Source organism: Typopeltis vanoorti, chromosome 17, assembly GCF_054136105.1.
Source record: "Typopeltis vanoorti isolate ZY-2024b chromosome 17, IOZ_Tvanoo_1.0, whole genome shotgun sequence".
Taxonomy (NCBI): domain Eukaryota; kingdom Metazoa; phylum Arthropoda; class Arachnida; order Uropygi; family Thelyphonidae; genus Typopeltis; species Typopeltis vanoorti.
In genome coordinates, this window is record NC_143565.1 from 13345103 (window position 1) to 13371153 (window position 26051).

General features: G+C 35.3%; 1 protein-coding gene across 3 annotated transcripts in view; it reads left to right on the plus strand.

Annotated features, from left to right (window-relative positions):
* The window catches only part of LOC150097166 (uncharacterized), a 201597-nt gene that overhangs the window by 59395 nt on the left and 116151 nt on the right, over positions 1-26051 (plus strand). For 2 of the 3 annotated variants that reach the window (XM_090407304.1, XM_090407303.1), the window contains exons 5-7: positions 2884-2940; positions 10887-10987; positions 16669-16717. The exons of the other annotated variant lie outside the window; for it this stretch is intronic. In XM_090407304.1, coding sequence (XP_090263430.1) covers positions 2884-2940; positions 10887-10987; positions 16669-16717 — 207 coding nt within the window. The remainder of the gene's footprint in view (positions 1-2883; positions 2941-10886; positions 10988-16668; positions 16718-26051) is intronic. 3 annotated transcript variants of the gene reach the window in all.

The window sequence follows — 26051 nt, forward strand, 5'->3', positions numbered from 1 at the left end:
GTGCACACACATATATCAAAATCCCATGCACAACAGGTGGCAGAACCCATAGCACATTGTTGTCATGTGTAGGGTAAGATGAGGGATATGTGTTGACATTTTTTCTTGAAAAGCTGAAGTCTGTGGTTATTGGGGAACACTTCATGAGAAAGGCTGTTCCAGAGAACAGGGCATCCTTCTGCAGATGAAATAGAAGAAGAGAGGAGAAGCAGGTTCAGTGAGTGAATTTGCTAAGAATGTTGGGTATCAGCTGCTTGTTTTAACAGGCTGAATGGAAAATAGAGGGAATAATGACTGGCAGTTCAATGAAGCAATATCCATGAAAGTATCTGCAGAAGAATGACAGTCTGGTGGTAAGGCTTATATGTTGACCACTCATAGCTGTATTTTTTGAGGAAATCACAATGTAGACTGCATTAACTAAAATAATTTAATTAATACATCCTATATTTCAGCAAAGTCAAATTGCCATAATTGGGGAATAAAAAAACATTACATACGTGCATGCAGGCACTGCACTAAGTAATAATGATGACGCATGTCCACTGAAAGTAGGCTTAGTCCTAAATAGTGGCCTTAATTTGGCATCCTTGGCTGTTGGACTGAGGCATGGAGGATGAGAGCTTCTGAAATTTGTGCAGTTTCATGCAAACAAGTTTGTTGAGGTTAGGATGGTTTCATCATCTGCCTTATGAAACTATCCTAATCTCAACAAATTTGGTTGCATGAAACTGCTCCAAATTTGGGAAGCTCTCAACTGCCACAGACCAACAGCAAAGGATGCCAAATTTAGCCCACTAGAGGGCACTATTTAGGACTTTAAACTTAATCTCTGTGTACATGCTTCATCTTCATTACTTAGTGCAGTGTCTGCCTGCATGCACATATCTTATGTTTTTTATTCCCTGATTATTATTGCAGTTTAACTCTGCCAAAATATAGGAAGTATTAAATTTATTTCAGTCACTATAGTAGTCTACATTATAATTTCCTGTAAAAAAAAAAAAAAAAAAAAAAATACAGCCAGAAAAGATAGAACTGAAATAGACCATCAATGGTCTAGTTTATCCCTATGTGGCTTCATTTGGCTAATTGATGAAGTATCTATTAGCCAAATCTAAGGTTGGATAGAATTGTGGAACCCCACTTATAACTTCTGCCTCCTTGATGTGGCCCCACCATGCACAACTCTCTGATACCTATCAGTCAGCCAATCCTGAATCCATTTGACTATCCCGACATTTAAATCCATGTGCTGCAACTTAAATATCAGCTTATCATGTGGCACCCTGTCAAATGCCTTTGTAAAATCCAAAAAAATGGCAGTATATGCCTTTCCCTCATCAACTGCTCTTGTCGCACTTTATTATAAAAGGCTATCATATTACTAAAGCAAGAGCGCCCCTTAACAAATCCATGTTGATTCACACAGATAACATTACCCTCATCTGCCCAACACTGTATATAATCCCTCACTAATTTCTCCAAGACCTTAACAACTACTGATGACACACAAACAGGCCTATAATTAGACACTTCCAGTCTGCTACCATGCTTATGCAGCGGCACTATCTTACCTTCCTTCTATTCCCTGGGTACCTTTCCCACAGCCAGTTGCCTTCCTCACCATTCTGGTCACTCTCCTGGCCTGCGTCTTATATTCTTCGTGTATCTGTCCTCCACCCCTCTCCTTATATATCTTCCATAATCTCTTTTTCAACTGCAGTTCCTGTTTGATATCGTTTGCCATCCACTTTACACCAAATTGTGTCCGCTTCTTCACCCCTGGAATACAGCTTACTATTGCTGCTAACAAATATTCTTTCACAATTTCCCAAGCACTAATGATATCCTGGCCTTCCAATTCTGCTCTCCATGGAACTTTCCCTGGTTGATACCTAAAACTATTATAATCACCCACCTTATAATTCCACATACATTCCCTTTTCTTTGATACACCTGCATGTCTGTTCATCTTCCAAGTCAAAACCACATGGTCTCTCTCTCCAACTGGTGGGAGAGATGTCATCTCACTTATTATCAGCTATTCTGATGCTATGACCAAATCCAAACCTCTTGAACTTCTTGTTCCCTCTATTACATGCTGCCGAGAACATAAATTCTCAGTATTCATTATAATTTATAATTGTTCACATTATTTGTAAAATGAATGTATTTGAATTTTAATTATGAACGTTATTTATGCGATCAGTCACTCACCTTCATCACGCGATATATTTGAATCTTTAGCAACAGTTCTTCTGTAATTAAATTAAAACAAACAGTTTCATTATTACTTGAACTTTTATCATTTAGGAATCATAAGATCACCATGATTACAAAAAAAAATGAAAATGGGTATGACTTACCAAGAATCTACTATTTGTTATCACTACTATTGATCTTGCATATGATTGGTTCGGTATTAACAAAAGATCATATGACTCAACAACAAAGGCAAGCTGATGATTATTGAGTTGAAATGCTTATTCTATTCATCCAAATTCCAAAACATCTGAAACGTCCATAATAACATTCACTATTTCTTAAAGTTGTAAACTTTGTGTGTATGTGCATGCAAGGCATATGCGAAACTTTTTAATTTATTATTTTCATGAAGTAAAATTAGTGGTGCAAGTTATATTTGAGTAAATACGGTCTAACCTAAACCTGGGATTCAATTATCAAAAGATTCTTTGGAAGCTTCTGATATTTGAGTCGGTTTCAAAAATTTGTTGGTGCAGTATGTTGTTTGCTTTGTGTGAAATATGTGAAATAATATTTCACATAAATAATATTTCACATATTTAGTATATAGTCATTTTTTTCTTTCTTTAGGGGTGTGCTTTTTATTATCCTTTTATTTTGTTATTTATCCACTAGGAATACCTTATTCTTCAAGCCAAAGTAGCAGGTATCGATGGTTTTATGGTTGAATGGGTAAGTGTTAAAATTATTCCTATCTAAAAAATCTCTGCATTAATTAAAGCTTTGTCATTTATTAGTAAGCAATGGAATGATTCTTATCTAAGATTTATTGAAAGTTCCAGTCTGTGTGAAAAAGAAAATGGAAGAAGCCTCTAACATTTAGACGTGAATTCTTTGGCTCTAATGTCTGATACCATTCAATTGGATTTTGCCATTTCTATATTTTTCAAATTTAATATTGTGCTCCAGAGTCAGATTGTAGCAAAATTAAAAAGCCTTTTATATTCCATATTCAGTAGTGTGCTTCTTAAAATTAGCAAATTTTAAATGTTTTGAATTTTGTATAAGGCACCTGCCCATTGCTTTTTCAATAATATGAAGGAAAAAAACAAATCTGCAAAAATTTGAAATGATTTAAAGGATTTTTAGGAGTCATCATCATCAAATTCCTGCCATGTACCCTCAAGGGGTGTACAGGATATGATAGTACTACATGAAAAAAAATTACATCATTACTAACTTCCTCTCTACAATGTTCCTCCAAATCAGATCCCCAACATTATCAGATCTTATATTTCTATTGTCTAAGGCACTTTGTACCGTATCAATCCACCTATATCTTGGTCTTCCTCTGGGTCGTTTTGCTGCCAACCTGGCAGAGAACACTTGTTTTACTAATCTTTCTTCGCCCATTCTGTTTAAGTGACCATACCACCTGAGATTAGCTCTGCTAACGCATTCCTGGATGCTGACAATGTCAAGTTCTTTCCTAATATCCTTGTTTTTAATATGATATTGCCATTGATGCCATCTGTTCATGCCTCTAATCTTTCTCAGGACTCTTATATCTGCGGTCTCTAGTCTTTGGTCAAGTGTTTTACTCCTGACCCAGTCTCAGATCCATAAGTTAAAACTGGTTTGAACACTGTCTTGTATACAGCTAATTTGTGTTCCGACTAATTTCTCTCTTATTCCATATGAATTTATTCAATTGACTTCCCACCATACCAGCTTTGCTGATTCTGTTGTCTATTTCTATATTTAATTTACCATCTTCACTAAAAATCGTGCCTAAGTAGCTGAAATGTTTTATTTGTTCCACAGGTTCTCCATTCACAATACAGTTGACATTTTCAATGATTCTGCCTATTTTCATTGTCTTTACCTTTTTATTGCTGACCATCATACCATATATTACAACAGTATTCAATTTAGTCAGAGAATCTTGCAGACTTGTAGCAAATTTATTTAGAAGTGTTGTGACCTGAATAATCAAAAATTGGAAAAAAAGATTAATTCTATTCAGGAACAACTATCTTTAATTGTAGGCAGAGAATGTTGTGCTTTGGCAAGGAAATAAAAATGTACATTATAACTTTAAGGCAAAACGGAAGAAATGTTTAGCATAAGAAATGTGAGTTTGTACAGAGTCAAATAGAGGAATTTATATAAGATTATAATTTAATTAGAGTATCCCACTCCATGAATTGTATGAAAGCCAGTTGAGTGTAAGCTAAAGTCCAAGGGTCACACTTTAGCTGTCCAGTATAATGTATGGCCTAAGGGAAAGAGAAATTATAAGGAAAGAGAATCGAGAACGCATTCTCGGAAGAACGGCACGTGCATGTGGGTGAGTGCCATGCAGTAAAAAATGTAGCTAAGCGCGAGAATCTCCGAGAAAAAAAGGGGAAGAATATAAGGGTCAGACTCCCCCCCCCCCACGAGGCTTTTTTGGTTCCTGTTTCCTGCACTCGTGGGCGTGCTCGTGCTCTCCGCCAACATGAAGATTCTGGGTCGGCCGTAGAAGTCGTGAGAGGCCTATTGATGTTTGCGAGGCAAGGCTAGCTATCTCTTCATAACAGAGTAGCTAAGCCATATCGAGTGACCAGTAATCCAGATGTGTGCCTGCGGCACCAGAGAAAGTTGAGAGCGGCACATCGCCTTATCAGCTCGGGGAACCAGGCCGTGCTGTTATCGTAAGTGACCCGGAGAATAGCAGAACAAAGATGCCTTGATGTCCAAACAAGGCTGATGATAGAACAGAAAGTCATTCCATAGGACGGTAACATAGAATGTTAAAGTATCTGACTTCCTATTAAAGATTTAAGTGAACTCTATAGGTTAATTTGTGTATGGACATGCTGTAGAGAACTTTAGAGATTATCCCAATTTGGCAGTGACCTGTCCCTGTTTTGAAGAATGTCTCCCTAGAAGGGATCTGTGTGTGAGATAACTGAGACATATTGTGAGATATGAGTAGTAATCAGAGAGTGATTGAAGATAATGTTAAATTAAGCCTGAAGTTTGTATGTTTATAGAAAACTCTGTGGATCTAGTTATTATGCATGTATTCTTGTATTAGTAATGATATCAGAATTTTACTAGGAAAGTGATTATGTTAACCATGTACTTTAATTTTCTCATGTATATCTTTTAAACCTAAATAAATATGTTTTATAGCATTTGCCTGAATCTAGCCTGTCTTATGAATTCAAATAGCCACTCATAAAATTATTATCGAACCTAGCGGGAGGGATATATGAACATAGTTTGATTTTCCAGACCACGACTGCATGCAAACACAAAGTGAATTGATATTAGTTGAATTAGTGTTAGAAAGTTCATCACTGTGTAATACTCTGAGAGAGAGAGAGCCACCGTGGATAAGAGTCTCATCTATCCTATGTATTGGCTGGCGCAGCATAAATATAAATTCGTCAATATTTAACAGGCAGACCGTTTCAGAGGTTATATTTTAAGGCCTTGTCCCATACTTAGACAAAGCCCTTATGAATGAAAGAATTGCACGTAACTAAACTTAAGAGCGGCCTGAATTTTAGTTTGTTTAAGGATAGAAGGGTGAAAGCTGATTTGCTAGATTTATTGGAAAACTATTACAGAAGCTAGAAGGGAAATAACTGTGTATGAGTGAGTAGTGAAACATACAAATATTTATAGATAGTAAAACTAGTAAAGGTAATAAAAAAGGTATATAACAGAAGTATAACATCATCCGCATAAAGCAAAGAGCTGACATTAACATCTCCAATTTTGATATCATGTTTAATACCACTTTCCTTCATAATGTGATCCATATAGATAATCAATAACAGAGGGGATAATGTACATCCTTGTCTCACACCAGATTTAACATTAAACCATCTTCCTGTACTTCTTTCAATTCTAACTGCTGACTTACAACTTAAATAAAGACTAAGTATTGCTTGATATAATGCCCCATTGACACCATCTATCTGTAGCATATTGAATAGCTTCTCTCTTTACACCTTGTCATGCCTTTTCCAAATCGACAAAACTTAAATACAGATCTTTGTTATATTCCCATGCTATCTCAACTATTTCTCATAAAGTGAAGATCAGATCCTGACAGCCTCTATTTGGCCCGAATCCAACTTTTTCTTCACCAAGCTTTTCTTCCACAATTCTTCTCAACCGTTTCTCAAGTATACTTGCATATATCATGCCAGGAACACTCAGTAGGGAAATAACCTCTGTAATTCTCACATTCAGTTTTATTTCCTTTTTTATATATGGGTATTATGAGAGCTCTACTCCAATCATTGGGAATTCGTCCCTCTGTCCAGGCTTTCTGAACTATGCAGCGCAGCCACTGTAAGACTTTTATACCACCATACTTCAGCATTTCTTGTCGAATATCATCTATTCCTGCTGCCTTTCCACATTTCAAGCCTTTGATGGCTTTTTCTACTTCAAGTATGGATATGTATTCCTGACTGCATGCCTGGTCAGTGTTTTTTACCACTGTGTTGTCATCATTGCTTGTTTAATTTAGCAAATTTTCAAAGTAATTACTCCATACTTCAAGAATATCTTTTTCTCCCATTTTCATGTCACCCTTCATCATCTCTAACTCCTTTTACAGCACTCTTTTCTCCATTCCTAAGCTTCTTCAACAACCTCCCAGAATATTTTGCCACCTTCTTGATATTTATTTTCTATATTCTTGCCAAAGTCCTCCCATGACTTTTGTTTAGCTAGTTTTATATAGTCTTTAGCATTCTTGCATTTGTCTCTGTATTCTCTAAGAGCACAAGCTGACTTATTTGCCAGGAACTTTTGATATGCTTTCTTCTTTTCCTTCACTGCCTCTTTAACTTCCTGTGTCCACCATGGAGTTCTAATTTTTCTATCCTTGCAGACAACTTCACCACTTGCCTCTTTAGCTGAATCAATCAGGGCTTTCTTCAAGGCTTGCCACTGAATCTCCAAGGTTTGATTCCTGTTCTCAAACTCTTTCATTTTTTTCTTCAGTAATCTTTGTGTATTTTAGTCTTCACATCTGAGAGCTGCTCAACTTTTATTCACTTTAAAACTTTCTTACATGTTACTCTTTTCAATATGAAATTCAATTTTATCCTGCTCAAGACTAAATAGTGATCACTTCCAATTTCAAATCCTCTGTACACTCTGGTGTCCTGCACCAGGGAGAAAACATCACTATCAACAATAACATAGTCAATGAGATTTTTCTTATTCTTTGCCTCTTCTCTCCATGTGAATTTGTGCACATTTTTATGTTGGAACATGGTGTTAGTAATAACCAGTCCATGTCCTGAGCAGAAATCCAACAGATATTTGCCATTATTATTAGCTTTGCTCTCAGTCATCTGAGAAATGACTATGTCAAGGGAACAGTGAAAGTTACAAACTTAGGAGCGAAAATACAGGAGGCAAGGTTGAGATGGTTTGGTCATGTGATGAGGAGGGAGGATGAATGTGTGGGAAGAAGGGTCATGCAGATGGATGTGCAAGGAAGGCGAAAGCGTGGGCGGCCAAAGAAGAGATGGAGGGAGCTGGTAGAAGAGGACTTGAAGATGAAGAACTTGGATGTGGTGACAGCCCAAGACAGGAAGGTGTGGAGGAGACTCATAACAAACAGTGACCCCACTTAACGGGGGGAAGCTGTAGAAGAAGATTAGCTTTGCTCTTTTCTCCAAATTTTACCAAAATATTTTTGTATGTCTGACAATCATTTCCTACTCTGCTATTTAGATCCCCAACAAGGACCAACTTTTCCTTTTTCATTGTGTCAGTTGCTTTTTCTAAAGTGTCAAAAATTCCTCCACTTCTAACTTAGTAGAACCTTCTGTGGGACCATAAGCACAAATAAGTCTCATTATCCAGTTCCCCATTCTCATATTTGCCCACATTACTCTACTTGAGACTGACTGCCATTCAAGAAAATTAGACTCGCGCTAGGTCGCACGAAGGAAGTCTTGGTTTCGAGTCTAGTCGGCGACTAGAGGAAATTTTTCTAAGCCTTTTTTCGACCGGTTCCCGAGTTAGTCGATCTCTGGCACGGGCAAGCAGGTTTTTCCTCCCGGAAACTCGGGTTTTTCGTCCTGTAAACTCAAGAAAATCGACCGTAGAACCCACATTATTTCAGACATTAAATATATTGTGTTAGGGTTAGAGACCACGAGATGGCGGCACATTTGAACCGTCTCTCTTCACTGCGTACCGCTTAATTAGTGATAGCCTTGGGCCATCTGTCTCTGATTGGGTACCAGTGGAGATTGAACTGCCCACTCAGTCTCCAAAAGTTAGATAGGGCTAAATGGCCTCGCCTACTCCCGTTTATACGGGAATAAAAAGGCGTTAGCTGATTTTTTTTTTTTTTTTTTTTTTACTACTCCTTCTTTTCCTTAATTGTCATTGCTTGAATATAACATTTTGTATTTATTGCTCAGAAAGATCTCACCAATTTTTATCTTTTTTGTTTCAGTCACCCCTATTGTCGATCTGGTACTTATCTAATTCCTCAGCTAGCTCCATTTCTTTGCCATTCAGGCTTTTTATGTTGATAGTTCCGATCTTTAACTCTGTTGATGTTGAGTTGGGGTGTGTTTTCAGATTTGTTCCAGTAGCTGACTTTTCGCTATTTGCCCTGGTTCCCTGGCGAAAACAATGGAGGCCCTTGTTTAACTGGGCGACGCCCCAGCCAGCATAAAATTTTGTCATGTTGTACCATCATTTTTTATTTTGGTTTAACCAATAAGAATACAATTTTAGAAGTCATGATGGATAATTTTTAATATTGCTCCCAGTAAAGTTACATTTTTTTTATTTTTTAGTGCCCAAAGTGAATTTTTTTAATTTAATTAGTTATTTAGTTTTAGTTTTGAACATACTGGCTTAGACTTGTGATTTAGTGATTAAAACTATTATGAAATCGATAAATTGAGGAAGAAGAAGAGTGTCTTAACTGACACGGTACTGTATGGAAAAATTATTTTGTAGCCTTATGAAGGAGACTGAATGACCATAAAAGAATAAGTCAGAAATGAATTATAAAAGATTAAATGATAAAAATCAAAACTACGTGGAAAAATAATTTCAAACCTCAGAAAGGATGGATAAATAAGTGATATCTCCATTCCAGTCAATAGCATCTTTTTGGAATTTGTTCAGGAAATCAGTGGAAAGTATCTGGTGATAGTGTTTGATATCACAAAGTCTTCCAGTTGAATTGAAATGATTACAACTAGGTCTACTATGCTATAGCAATCATAACTTGTTTGTTCGACTCTCTTCTCTGGATTTTTTCAAAACTTCAACAATTTCTCACTTTGTCTCAAAAGAAACTTTGTCATTGAAAATAGCAAATGCAATTAATTCCTCTAAAAGATACCAGAGGTGCTCCAGGAATTTTTGAAGTGCAGCATTTCGATTGCTTCATTTTCTTGCTTGTACAGGTGAATTTCCCTCACGAACTGCAGGGAATTCTTAGGGACAGATACAGCAAATAGAGCTTGGAATTGGTCTTTAATTATAAAGCATAACAGTGAATATGCAGCTGTTCAAGAATCCTTCCTGCTCCTTCTTTGCCTTGTTCTTTCTCTTTCCAAGATTTCACCATTCTCTAAATATGCCTTCAACTTTGTATATATATATTCTGGCCTTTTCCCAGATCATCAAAACATCTTGGGCTGTGGAATGGGATTGACTTCCTTCCTATTCTGAATGCTCCTTTGTAGTGGGAAGTTATTTGAATTTGTGATTCACAAAAAAAAAAAAAAAAAATTGCCTTTTGGGTTCAGAAAACATTAGTAGTTTTGTGAACTGTTTTTTGCATACCTAACAGTTTTGTCTTTTTTAAATAAATTAAAAGAAATGAAAAAACATGACTTCTTATACAGAAGGCAGTTTTGAGTGAGTTATGTGGCTGACATCTGTTCGATAAACTATATTTCTGTTATCTTCCAGGTAGTCATGTTTCTTGCCAATGTGTTTACATCACAATAACTACCTTTTAACAATAAGAAATTGAAACTAACCCAGAAAAAGAATACTTATTTTCACACAGAAATGAGGAAGCTCTGTTCAAATAATTGTATAAGTGATTAGTTTTAGCATATTTGTATTTATTAAAATGTAAAAAATTTAAATGCCATTTAGCTTTTTTTTTTTTTTTTTTTTGTTCCAAAACTCAATGTTATGCAACTTCTTTCTATGCATATTAGCATGTTCCCTATGATTTTATGTAATAATTGTGTATTGTAATCTGGACGAGCTGTTGCTCTTAGATTACACATGATTATTCAAAATTTTGTACTATAATATGAAGGTTAGAATAAAGAATTATTTTATTTTTTTTTTTTTAAAGAGGTAAACCGTGAGTAGACATAACTATACATAAAAATATAACGGAAAAACTCACGTAGAAAAATTATTTAATGGTATAATTTTTCTACGTGAGTTTTTCCGTTATATTTTTATGTATAGTAAAGAATTATTTGTACTTGTAAGATATGTTTCCTTTAAAAATTGTATGTTCCATTAATGAAATGCTTTCTTTTTAAATAAACTTGCATAACCCTATTATTCTCTCTAAACCCGTTTTAAAATTTCTTTGATGATTAATGTCTTTTTTTTTTTTTTAGAAATAAACTTTAGTTTTGTTTAATACCTTACAGGGTTATAAAGACCATCCAAGTGATTTCATCTTAAGAGAACTGATCAAAGTAATACAGAAATTACATTACTATTTAAGAAATTTCTGCATAGGAATTAATTGGTGAATCTAGACATTTTTCTCTTTAATTTTTACTTCATTTTATTGACTTTGAATATAAATATATAAAAAAAAAAAATTAAGTATTTGAATTTTAATTAATACTTTTGTAGAGATTTCTGAATCACTAAACAGACGTTGGATGTTTTTTCACTTGGTAAAACTATAAATTAAAGATGCCAAGAAATTATATTCTTGTTTTAATTATTCTTGGTTACACTTTACCAAGTGTAAGCAAAGTTTGCACATGAAGTTTCTTCATGATTGGACTGCTTGTATATAGAGACTAATGACTTCACATCAGTTGCCTTAGTATTCCATAATATTAGTATATACGTGTTAGTAATATTAGTATCCCATAAGAAACCGATCTGGGTAGCGACCCTTCCCATAATGTATAGCATCATAAATGTCTGAAAGGGGTTGTGCTTTGCATTATGGGATACCAAGGCAATTGATGCGAAGTCATTAGCTTCTCTCTATACAAGTAGCTTAGTTGTGAAGAAACATCATGTGCAAATTTTGTTTGTTTACATTTGGTTAAAGGATTAAACCAAGAATATAATTTCTTGGTATCTTTAATTTATTGAATCACTAATTACGTGTAAATTGCCTGTCAGTGCAAATATAGTAATTTAAATATTCATTTATATACACAGTCACTTCCCACTATAGTATACACTTGTAGTCCATGTGTTAAGGCTTAAGTGCTGTGAGGACATTATGCTGGAGATTTTATGGAGTATTAACAGCACTAAGAAAGGATTAAAAACTTTTAATCTCAGTCACTGAGACATCTTAAGGGAGTACAAACGAACGCTTGTCACACATACACTCACAAAAGCAACACAATATGTGAAATATGTGGATCTGACCCTAACAGTGTCCTCTAGGTAGGGCACCCTCTATGGGCATTTGTAGGAGGCCTATGTTAAATTGGAATCTCTGAGGATTAGTATTTCCCATGTTTCGGAAAAATTTTGAAAAACAAGCTGAAAGCTCAAACTCCCACCCTTCCCCCTCAAACCTTCTATCTGGCTAATATATATGTATATATATATATAGATGATGTTTTCTCTATTTGGCCTCATGCCCAGACACATTAGAATCCTTCCTCTATCTCCTCAATAGTGTACATCCAGGAATCCAGTTTACACTGAAAAAGGAATAGTTTATCCTTCCTTAGACACCTTAATGACATGCTTTGAAAATGGTAAATTCTCCTTCACTCAGTACAGAAAACCCACTCACATAGGCAGATACATTCACAAACTTTTCATCACAATCCTCCCTCTAAGCAATATGGCATTATTTAAACTTTAACCATAGAGCCTATGATCTTTGTTCCAGTTCTTCTCCCATCCCTTCAGAAGGATTTCAGAAATGCTATCACCATACCATACGTCTGGGACACTTCAGGAAAAAATAACTAGGTCATTAAAAAAAAAGTACCTCTACACAGCTTTTAAGTTTCATCATAAACTTACTACCCTTATCCATTCTACCAAAGATCGACTACTCCCCCCCCTCTCTCTCAGTCCCTGGAGTATATAAAGTACCCTGTTCCTGCAAGTTGGCTTACTTTGGACAGACCGGTAGATCAGCCACTATCTGTTTAGATGAATGCAAATCTTGCATCTGCAATCACAACCATGGTCAATCTGACCTTGCAGACCTATTGGATACAACTCACAGGATCTTCTGAAAGAAAACTACCATGCTCCATTATAGTAAATTTAAAAAGGAAAAACTGTTTTTGGAATCTGCAGCACCTCTCAGAAATCAACTTAATTTAAACAAATGTGGATGCATTAAACTTCCCAAAATTTGGGAAACAATCAGAGAGCCAGTTTACATCTGATGGCACACCACCCAGATAGGATTTTAGAGTCACCCATGTGTCTTTGTGTGTGTGTGTTACAAGAGTTATTTGTACTCCCTGAAGATGTCTCAGTGACTGAGACAAAATATTGGAAGCATTAAAATTAGTTTTAAATCCTTTCCTAGCGCTGTCAATACTCCATTAAACCTCTAACGGGATAGATCATTTGAAGCTTTGAAGTGCTATAGTTATTACAGGCTGAATGTTATAGTAAAGAAAGAGTCTTATGTCTAGCTTTTCTATCCCAGTTCTTAAACCTTGGAAAGCACATCATGTGGAATGGTACCTTATCACCTTTGGCAAGACTTCAAAATTGAATCAGTAGTAAAAAGAAGTTTATCCTTAATGCCTTGACAATAATGTACCTACTGCTGAATACATCAAGCTTCATGGCTTTATTGCATCACCATTTCATGACACAACTGAGGCAGAAATTAAAAAAATATATATATAATGCCATCATCCTAAACTTCTGCTCATAAAACAGATGTGATACCACAATGCAACTTTGACCCCTTCCTCTCCCCCTCCTTCAGGAAATTCTCAGTTCAAGTTCTACTACTTCAGACCCACAAATATATGGAGAGATGGAAACAGACTTCCCATGCTTGGCAAAAGTGACCTACGATACGCTGAATTGCAGATCTGAGTTAATAACTAAATAACAAGTCTATAGGCACTTCCATTTATTCATGTGTACAAGTCTTGCCATATCTTACCTTTACCGATTGGAAACAAGGTCATTGACTAGAGCAATGCCTGGAAAAAAATGAAGTGTGATCAACTTATAAAAAAGCCAATGCTGGTGCAAAAATCAAGTGCTATGTTACCATCACCCCAGATTGGTAACACGGTGTTACCAGTGTTTGAGTTCTCAAAACCAGAATTCAAACACTGCATGGGGAACATGCAGCTGTCGGCAAATCTTGCAGAACTTTCCAAATTCACTTCACAAATATACATGGTCTCATTTCTAATCTCTTGTAAGTATAATACACAAATCACCAGACAGGATCAGATAGCTCTCTCTTTCTGCTTGGACTGATATTTACACCTAGCCTCTTCTACTGGCATGAACACATCACATCAGTAGCTTCCTCATTCTCTAACAAAATAGGCACTGTGTTCTACTCAAGATGCTTTTTTTTATCCAGATACTAACTATACAAAACCCAAATCTTCCCATCCTTAGAATACTGCTCACATGTTTGAGGTGGTGCATCTGAAATCTTAAAAATTGATGTTTTCCACAAGAGAGCAGATCTTATAGATGATCCCTCTCTCACTGACTCATTTCAAACTCTCTCACAAATGCAGTATATATTTTTCTGCATCTTCTAGAAGTACTTCCATAGTTACTGCTCCACTAAACTGACAACCATCATTCCTCCACTTGGGCCTGTTAAAAAGAGCAGCAGCTGCCCAACATCGGTTTTTTTTTATCTAACTGCACGCATGCCAAATGTGCTTCTCCTCTTTGTCTTGTATTCCATCTGTGTCTGTCTTCTAAAACAACCTTCCTTGCGAAGTGTTCCCAAACACAACTCTGACCTTTGACTCTTCAAGAAATATGTCAAATGTTTTTCTGCTTTCCCATTCCTTACCTGTATCTCACACGACACTGATGTGTGCCTACCCTTACCATTATCTCTAGGAATATATAATTGCACTTGCATATGCTAGTATGATGAATCCCTATGGCCTGTCTTTTTTACTTATATTTTCTACAACTTTTTTTTATTATTTTTAATTTAATAAAACATTACTTTGAGAATTTTCTATGCTCATTGGAAAGAGCAATTCCCCACATGTGTATTCAAATCATACATTGATTCATTGAACTTGTAATTATTTTATACACTTGTGTATTACTGTTTATGTAATGGATATGGTTTTCATTCTATTTTCTCCAGTTCATTAATCAAAAAACAGTCATAAAAAATATCAAAAATTTAAACATAAACATCAAAAATATAATTCTCTTAATTATTAGCAAAAATATCTTCTCCCTTCTACATAGCTTTGGTTTCTCTGCAATGTACACATACCAATATCACATGTCTGCTAGATATGCAGACAAGAAACAAAAACAATCTTTGTATGTCTCATGAAAAAGTACAGTACAGTTTGTTGACTGTTTGATGTGAATGTGTTAAAGAGACAGTCATGGAAAAGAATGAAGCATATAGAAATATCTATATGCTTTATACCTGCCAAGTAAGTGAGTATACACTCTTAGAGAATATGGAGAAAAATGTAAGAAGGAAAACCAAGCACTTCTAAAAGTAGTTAAACAAAAGTTATTGGAAGACTAGTAAGAATATAGAAGAGGAATATCAAGAAAGTGACAAAATGTTTAAGAGTCTGTTGAAAAAGTTCAGAAATGGAGTAAAGTTACTATACAAAGAGTTGATTGATAAAGATGACATGAAAACTGAAGATAATTGAAGATGAAAAGTTTTACAGTAGTTGCACTGCATAATTCAGAAAGCATGTTTGGATGGTCAAATTCCAGATGCATATATTATAATTGGGTAGAGTTCTTATAGTTCTCATCTATATATTAAAAAAAAATTATAATTTAAATATAAACTGCATACAGTTTATATTTAAATTATAAGTCAGCAACTAGAATTGGAGGAGATACAATAAGATGGTTTGATATGAAGTCAGGTGTAAGACACAATGGTGTGCACTACCTCCACTGTTACTTATCTATGCGTATCACTTTATGAAGGAAAGTGGAATTGAACCTGATATCAGAATGGGATATATCAATCTCAGCTCTCTTTGCTTTATGCTGAAAATGTTATACTCTTAAATAAATTGAGTGTAGGTCTCTAGAATTCTTTAACTAAATTGAATAACTGCTGTAACCAATTTGATACACAATTGCCGTAAATCAGCAATAAGAAAATTCATACCATATGAATAGGTAGCAACATTGAAAACATCGGCTGCATCCTAAATGTAGAACCTAGAAAAAGTAAAGCATTTCATCTGTTTGGGCATGATTTTTAGTGATGATGGCAAATTTAATATGGAAATGGACAATAAAATAATCAAAGATGGTATGTTGGAAGTCATCTAAACTTATATGAAATAAGAGCGTAATTAGCCAAAATACTAGACTAGCAGTATGCTAGAAAGTGTTTAAATGTTTTTTACAATCGATAATGGTGAGCAGAGAAATCTAAGGGGTGATATAGTCATTTAAACAGAATGGTAGAAAGAAGATTAGCAAAGTGGAGTGTTTCATGCCAGAAAAAAAAACCTGGAGGCAACCAAGATTTTAGGTGGATTGATGAGTTATAAAACTACATAGAAGATCAAAATATACAAAGTAATTTGTTTCTCTGACAATAAAACAATTAATACATCAGGTTATTCCAATAAGATGAACAGTTGCTGAAAACAAGAACACATCTGCACATGATGCTTGAATCAAGTCCATATTTTTTTGCAGTATTTATTTACATAATAACATAATATATCATTTGATAATGTACTTTTTCTCTTTTTAACAAAAGAGATAATCTTTATGAACTCAAGAAGCTGTACTTCTGTGTCTAGAATATGTCTTTATAAACATCTTTTTCTTACACAGGAGTTGTAACTGCTATTATGCTAAATATCAGTAGCTTACTACTTGCAAGCTGTTGCATTTATTATATTAAAATGTTGATTCACTAATTGGTTGATAGCAACCATTTAGTTTGCAACCATTATTAAAGGTTGCTTGCTTTTATTTACTTATTTTCAAATTATTCAATCCTGTATTAAATTGTATTTTGAATTATAGGTGTGACCATTGGCTTAAAGAACATTTAGTAAACCAGTCTTCTTCTGAGGTAATTAGATGTGGTTAAGAAATACTAGTCACAAGTAGCAAATATACATGTAGTAAGAGAAAATGTTTGTTGAGTAAACTATATTAATGTACAGTTGACCCCTTAACAACATGGGTTTGAACTGCACAAGTCCACTTATACACAGATTTTTTTCAATAAATATATTGAAAAATTTTTTTGGAGATTTGCAACAATTTGAAATAACTCTCAAACAAACCTCGAATTATTGAAAAAAATTAAGAAAAAATTTTAAGTATGTCATGAATGCATAAAATATATGTAGATACTAGTCTTTCATCATTTACTGCTATAAAATATGCAAAACTCTATTATAAAAAGTTATGCACACAAACACTTACACATCATACATGGTACCGTTCGGAATTGAGATAAATGTAAACAAACCTAAAGATGCAGTATTAAATTATAGCTGCATAAAATTAACTGTTGTTAATTAGTTAAATTTAATTAACATAGTAAAAATTTTATAATGATTCATTAATTACCATAAAATTACCTTAAATATTTAATTACCATAAAAGCAATCGTATTGCTGCTGCTTCATTATCAGGGCATGAATTGTTATACCTGTAAATAAATATGAATTTCTTTTTCACATTATCTTTTCATATCTTAATAACATTTCCTTTTCTTTGGCTTATTTTATTGTAAGAATTGAGTATATAATACATATAACATACAAAATATGTGTTAATCAACTGTTTGTATTATCAATAAGGCTTCTGGTCAACTTATTAAAATTTTTGGGGAGTCAAAAGTTATATGTGGATTTTCAACTGCTGTGGGGAGGGTCTGCACCCCCCCCCCATGTGTTCAAGGATGTTTTAAAATATTATTTTAAAACACCCTTCTCTTAAAATATTATTTTAACAGGCTTCAATTCTTAAGGTGTTAGATGACCTTTTCAGTTTATGGTGTGAAACTGCCACCTTCCTACAGTTTATAGTTTTTACAGTAGCTTGATAAAAATATGTTTGGCCACTAAAACAATTTCACGGATTATCAAACACTACGCCCACCCACAGCATACTGTTTCTTACTTTGGGACCAACATTATAACATACTACAGGTTTACAATATTTCATAAGTGGAATTATCATAGAGCATGTTGTTAACAACTCTGATTCACTGAATAAAATACTTAACTTATGATCCTTCCTTATAATAATCTCTCTCTCTCTCTTCCATTTCAAGGTTCTAATATTAGCAAATATTGCCCATAGCTTGTTACCAGGTGCATTGAACCTGAGAATAATACTTATCTTTTAGATCAGTTTGTTACCATTGATTTGGCTAATGTTACCATTAATTTAAGCAAGCTCAGATAATTATAGATATGATACTATTAAAAATGTGATATTTCTCAATATTCTAAGAATTTATAAATATTAAAGATAATACTTTTTCTTAAATTATTATTATTCAGAGAAACCTCCAGGTAGTCAGGGGCTCATCGAAGGAGGCCACAGACTATACACACCAGCTATTAGACTTATTTTTGCATTCATTTACAATGCTTGCACTCATAACATCCAATTGCAATGCATTCCAATCATGCTCAGTGGTGAGCTATGGAAATTTTAACAAAGGGCTCGCATCGTCGAGCAAAAAAAAAAAAAAAAAAAAAAAGGGGGGGGGGCTAACTTAACCCTTATAATACTTATATTGCGACTTTGTAGAGCTTCTGACAAATATGATAATTCCTGTAGGATATCAATCATTAATGCTAGATTTTTTAAAAATTCCAAATTGAGAAGTCAGTTTAAAAAGCCTTTATATTAATCGTTTGATGCAAAATGCTTGCATAAAGCTGAGTAATTTCTCCACGCAGCAAGAGCCGTTAAACTGCAAGCTGCCCATTGTGATCCAAACACACAGCTGATCTTTAAAATTTCGATACCAAGCTAAGGGTCAAAGCTGTATAACTGAGAGGAGACCTCCACATAGCCTTTAAAGGAATGCGGAGAACCGACCAGGGCTTCTGACCTTATGTCCAATCCTCACCTTCTCGTGGTGCACCCTGTTGGGTATCTACTTGGATACTGAATGAACGAGGATGGGCTGGCAATTTGGGATTTAGCCGACCAAATTGTATTCTTATTGGTTAAACCAAAATTAAAAATGATGGTACAACATGACAAAATTTCATGCCAGCTGGGGCGTCGCCCGGTTAAACAAGGCCCCCGTTGTTTTCGCCAGGGAACCAGGGCGAACAGTGAAAAGTCAGCTACTGGAACAAATCTGAAAACAAACCCCAACTCAACATCACCAGAGTTAAAGATCGGTACTATCAACGTAAGAAGCCTGAATGGCAAAGAAATGGAGCTAGCTGAGGAATTAGATAAGTATCAGATCGACAATAGGGGTGACTGAAACAAAAAAGATAAAAATTGGTGGGATTTTTCTGAGCAATAAATACAAAATGTTATATTCAAGCAATGACAATTAAGGAAAAGAAGGAGTAGTATTCAACACAAAATGCGAGTCTAATTTTCTTGAATGGCAGTCAGTCTCAAGTAGAGTAATGTGGGCAAATATGAGAATGGTCCCACAGAAGGTTCTATTAAGGTAGAAGTGGAGGAGTTTTTTGATGCTTTAGAAAAAGCCACTGACACGATGAAAAATGAAAAGTTGGTCCTTGTTGGGGATCTAAATAGCAGAGTAGGAAATGATTGTGAGACATACAAAAATATTTTGCGAAAATTTGGAGAAAAGAGCAAAGCTAATAATAATGGCAAATATCTGTTGGATTTCTGCTCAGGACATGGACTGGTTATTACTAACACCATGTTCCAACATAAAAATGTGCACAAATTCACATGGAGAGAAGAGGCTAGGAATAAGAAAAGTCTCATTGACTATGTTATTGTTGATAGTGATGTTTTCTCCCTGGTGCAGGACACCAGAGTGTACAGAGGATTTGAAACTGGAAGTGATCACTATTTAGTCTTGAGCAAGATAAAATTGAAATTCATATTGAAAAGAATAACATGTAAGAAAGTTTTAAAGCGAATAAAAGTTGACAGCTCTCAGATGTGAACTGTAGACTAAAATACACAAAGATTATTGATCACAAAATGAAAGAGTTTTGAGAACAGGAATCAAACCTTGGAGATTCAGTGGCAAACTCTGAAGAAAACATTGATTGATTCTATCAGAGAGGCATGTGGTGAGGTTGTCTGTAAGGATAAAAAAAATCAGAACTCCCTGGTGGACACAGGAAGTTAAAGAGGCAGTGCAAGAAAAGAAGAAAGCATATCAAACGTTCCTGTCAAATAAGTCAGCTTGTGCTCTTAGAGAATACAGAGACAAATGCAAGAATGCTAAACACTGTGTAAAACTAGCTAAACAAAAGTCATGGGTGTACTTTCGGAAGAATATAGAAAATAAATATTAAGAAGGTGGCAAAATGTTCTGGAGGTTGTTGAAGAAGCTTAGGAATGGAGGAAAGTGTGCTGTAAAAGGAGTTAGAGATGATAAAGGTGACATGAAAACGGGAGAAAAAGATATCCTTGAGGTATGGAGTAATATACTTTGAAAAACTTCTAAATGAAAAAAGCAGTGATGACAGCACAGTGATAAAAAAAAACACTGACCAGGCATGCAGTCAGGAATACATATCCATACTTGAAGTAGAAAAAGGCATCAAAGGCTTGAAATGTGGAAAGGCAGCAGTAGTAGATGATATTCGACCAGAAATGCTGAAGTATGGTGGTATAAGAGTCTTACAGTGGCTCCACTGCGTAGTTCAGAAAGCCTGGACAGAGGGACGAATTCCCGATGATTGGAGTAGAGCTCTCATAGTACCCATATATAAAAAGGGAAATAAAACTGAATGTGAGAATTACAGAGGTATTTCCTTACTGAGTGTTCCTGGCAAGATCTATGCAAGTATATTTGAGAAACAATTGAGAAGAATTGTGGAAGAAAAGCTTTGTGAAGAACAAGCTGGATTCAGGCCAAATAGAGGCTGTCAGGATCAGATCTTTACTTTACGACAAATAGTCGAGAAAGCATGGGAATATAACAAAGATCTGTATTTAAGTTTTGTCGATTTGGAAAAGGCACATGACAAGGTGCCAAGAGAGAAGCTATTCAATACGTTGCAGTTATATGGTGTCAATGGGGCATTATGTCAAGCAATACTTAGTCTTTATTTGAGTTGCGAGTCAGCAGTTAGAATTGAAGGAAGTACAGGAAGATGGTTTAATGTTAAATCTGGTGTGAGACAAGGATGTACATTATACCCTCATTTATTCATTATCTATATGGATCACATTATGAAGGAAATTGGTATTAAACATGATATCAAAATTGGAGATGTGAATGTCAGCTCTTTGCTTTATGCGGATGTTGTTATACTTCTAAATAAATCCGCTACAAGTCTGCAAGATTTTCTGACTAAATTGAATAGCTGTTGTAATAGATATGGTATGAAGGCCAGCAATAAAAAGCCAAAGACAATGAAAATAGGCAGAATCATTGAAAATGTCAACTGTGTTGTGAATGGAGAACCTGTGGAACAAGTAAAACATTTCAGCTACTTAGGTACGATTTTTACTGAAGATGGTAAATTAAATATAGAAATAGACAGCAGAATCAGCAAAGCTGGTATGGTGGGAAGTCAATTGAATAAATTCATATGGAATAAGAGAGAAATCTGTCGGAACATTAAATTAGCTGTATACAAGACAGTGTTCAAACCAGTTTTAACTTATGAATCTGAGAGCTGGGTCAGAAGTAAAACACTTGACCAAAGACTAGAGACCACAGATATGACAGTTCTGAGAAAGATTATAGGCGTGAACAGATGGCATCAATGGCAATATCATATTAAAAATGAGGATATTAGGAAAGAACTTGACATTGTCAGCATCCAGGAATGCGTTAGTAGAGCTAATCTCAGGTGGTATGGTCACTTAAACAGAATGGACGAGGAAAGATTAGCAAAACAAGTGTTCTCTCTCAGGTTGGCAGCAAAACGACCCAGAGGAAGACCAAGATATAGGTGGATTGATACGGTACAAAGTGCCTTAGACGATAGAAATATAAGATCTGATAATTTTGAAGTCTTGACAAGTAACAGACTGATTAGGAGGAAAATTGTAGATAGGAAATTAATAATCATGTAAATTTTTCATGTAGTACTATCATGTCCTGTACACCCCTTGAGGGTACATAGCAGGAATTTGATGATGAAGATGATTGCCTTTTGCAATCATATTTAATTCTCATTGAATTTTTGGTGATTGATTATAAAAAGCATATAATTTATCCATAAATATTTCAAAATTATTTATTTCTTTAATGTTTTTTATCGAATCGTCTGATGCTAATTGTAAACAATGAGCTACACAATGCCAAATCACATTGTTGGGAAATCTTTGTAGAAGTTTGATTGCAAAACCTGATTTGTTTCCTAACGTTACACTAGCTCCATCAGAGCAAAATGTAATGAGATGATTTTTTAAATAGTTATCAGAAAATACATATGAATTTAAAGTAGCAATTATATTAGCATGTATACATTCCACGGTGGTATTTTCTAGTTCTACAAGATTATTAAACAAGGACAAGGGGCTTGCAAATTTGAGAAAAATTTAACAAAGGGCTTGCACGAGCCCCTTATAGCTCACCACTGATCACACACCAACCTATGAAAGATAAATCTAGCCCTCACCCCCCTTTCTTAGCAGTATTCATTCTCAGCTTCCAAGGATGACCTATTGTCCTTTCCCCACACTCCATAAATTAAAAACTTCCATCAACTGAATACCTTATGACTCTTTCAGAAGTTTGTAAATCTTAATCATATCACCCCTCTTTTTCCTGTTTGCTAGTGTCTGCAGTCTACAAATTCTCAATCTGTCTTCATAATCAGTATTCCACAATCCTGATATCATTTTTAACACTCTCCTTTGCGCACTCTCTCTCTCTCTCCATTATATATCTGAATCGCAATAGAAACCAGGAGACCAGACCTGTGCACAATAATCCAAATGAGGTCTTATGAAGCCTTGCAAAGAGGCAAAATGACATCCCTATCTTTATACTTGAACATTGGTTTCAGCATTGCAATTATCTTTTGAGGTGTATTTGCAATGTTTGCTACATGGCCCCTAAACTAGCCTCATCAGTTTCTTCTAACATAATCCCACTGATATAATACGACATTGAATATCTAATTCAATGTCAGTAAATGATTTTGCATTTACTGACATTGAACTGACTGCCATTTTTCCATCCTCATAATTCTAACCTATTCAAATCATTCTGCCAGTACTGCATATCAGCAGCATTCCTGATTACCCTAACTAACTTTGCATCATCAGCAAATAGCTGTATTTCTTGTCAAATCCTTCCCAGTATCATTTTAATATATAGATTGAATGACAAAGGATCAAGTACTGATCTTTGTGATAACCTTGCAGACTCACATCTCCAGTATACATCTTCTTGATATCTGTCAGTCAGCCATCCTCTTATCCATGCTGATATTCTATAACCCAATCCCATATACTCCAATTTATGCAACAGTCTACCATGCTGTATTCTGTCAAAAGCCTTAGCAAAATCCAAAAGTATCAATGGTTTATCTATTCCCCTTGTCTAATTCAATGGTAACATTGTTATAGAATGTGAGCAAGTTCCTCAAACATGATCTTCCCTCAGTAAACCCATGTTGCTCATTGCAAAGTAGAGATTTACTGTCAACCCATTTTTGAATGCGAACCTTAACCTTTACCAACAATCCTGAGATACTAATTGGTCGATAGTTGGATACATCTGTCTTTGCACCACCCTTGTGCAATGGAATTACCGTATATTCTTTCTGTTCCTGCAGAATTTTCCCTGTTCTGAGACTCATTAAACAGTCAGGCGAAAAGAATAGCCAGTTCGGCTGAGCAGTCTTTTAGCACACTTGCTAATATCCCATCAGTCCCTACTGCTGAATTCTTATTCAGTTTGTGCAACAGCTCTTATATTTCGTCCTCATACATAAGTTTCTTCATACAGCGAAGAGGTAGCAGTGAGCTCAGTGTTGTGTACACAAGGTTGATAGCTTTTAACAAAATGGGCATTCATTAGTTGAACAACCTCTTCAGCATCTGTAACCCTCATGCCATCCGCATTTACAAGATTTATTCTTTCATGTTCATTCTTTCTTTTAATTGCAGCATATCAAATGAATTCTTGTGGATTGTCTTTAGCAAACAGAGCCAGTTTCTTTTCATACTCACTTTGCTTTCTGTATCACAGTTGTGACTATTCTAGCCTGCTGCTTATAACTTTTATAACGGACATCATCCTTATGCACACAGTATTCCTTCCACATCATCCTTTTCTTATGAATCTCTTGCTTAATAAGATTACGCATCCATTTGACTCCAACCCTATTTATTCTTCGAATTCTCGGGACACACTCTGATATCACATCATTTAATTATTGTTTAAATGCTTCCCACATACTGTCGATATTCTTCCCATCTGGCAACTGATCCTATTTCCCTGAACTCAGTATACTCCTCAGTTGGTCATAATTTCCTGCTTTGTAGTTCAGCATGTAACCTCTTCTGAATGGAACATTCATAAACTTAGTCACTTTCCAAAGTGAGTACCACATGATCACTGTCACCAACCAGAGGCTGAATAGTTAAGTTTTTAACTGAAATGCCCTCTGACACTATGATCAAATCTAACACTCTTTGACCTCTAGTTCCTTCTGTTACATACAGCTTGAAGAAGTTGTCCTGCAATAGCTCAATAAATGCATAATTAATTGATTAATCCAACCAGATCAATTAAGTAATTCATCTTGTTGGATTCCACCTCACTCCAGATGGCTTCAAACTCATTGCCATATGGAATACTGTTATAACTGTTATAAGTTTTTCCATTTGGTTATACTATAAATTAAAGATAGATACCAAGAAATTATATACTTGGTTTAATCCTTTATACAAGTGTAAGCAAACAAGTTCTTTTCAGGACTGGGGCAACTCATATAAAAAAGCTAATGACTTCACATCACTTCTCTTAGCATCCCATAATGCAAAGCACATCTTCTTGCTGTCATGTATAATGCTGTGTATTATGGGAAGGGTTACTTTCCGCACCGTTTTCAACCTTTATTGAGGTCTCATCAGTGGAAGCCAGACCCAGAGGTGATACTAAGGTTGAAATAATGCAGAAGTCATTTTCATTCAAAGGATTAAACCGACGAGCCGGTGTAGCTCAGCGGATGTGGCGTTTGCACACCGCCGCACTTGGCCGCACGAAGGAAGACTTGGTTTCAAGTCTAGTCAGCGACTAGAGGAAATTTTTCTAAGCCTTTTTTCGACCGGTTCCCAAGTTAGTCGATCTCTGGCACGGGCAAGCAGGTTTTTCCTCCCGGAAACTCGGGTTTTTCGTCCTGTAAACTCAAGAAAATCGACTGTAGAACCCACATTATTTCAGACAGTAAATATATTGTGTTAGGGTTAGAGACCACGAGATGGCGGCACATTTGAGCCGTCTCTCTTCACTGCGCACCGCTTAATTAGTGATAGCCTTGGGCCATCTGTCTCTGATTGGGTACCAGTGGAGATTGAACTGCCCACTCAGTCTCCAAAAGTTAGATAGGGCTAAATGGCCTCGCCTACTCCCGTATACGGGAATAAAAAGGTGTTAGCTGATTTTTTTTTTTTTTTTAAGGATTAAACCAAGTGTATAAATTCTTGGTATCTTTAATTTATAGTATAACCATGGAAATACTTCTAACAACTTTCTCTAATCCAGAGTATTTTAACCCTTTAACTGCTGATTTTATATTTTACTCACATTGCCCCATGTACTGAATTAATTTTGCAAAAAATTTATAAATAAAATCAATTAAAATTCTTACTGAACTAAGAAGTCCAGACAGCATCATACATTCTTGATATACACTTGTTCACTCACAAAAATGGCAACAATAATAGTGTTTTATAAAATTTGCATAATCAAGGGGTGTCCACTTGATTATGCAAATTAGACTTTAATTTATGTAGAAATTAATCAAAATATATAAAGAGCACTGTTATTTACAACCTTATATATATGGGCTCAGCAAAGCAGGCATGTATTTCCGAGCTTGTAATAATACGTTCTCAGCAGTTAAAGGATTAATAATAAGATGTGACACCTTTTGGCTACTCTTTTATGAAAATATGATACTTCAATGTTTGTATCACCTCTGGGTCTGGCTCCCACTGATGAGACCTCAATAAAGGTCAAAACCCGTCTGGGTAGTGATCCTTCCCATAATGCATAGTGTCTGCAAGGAGTTGTGCTT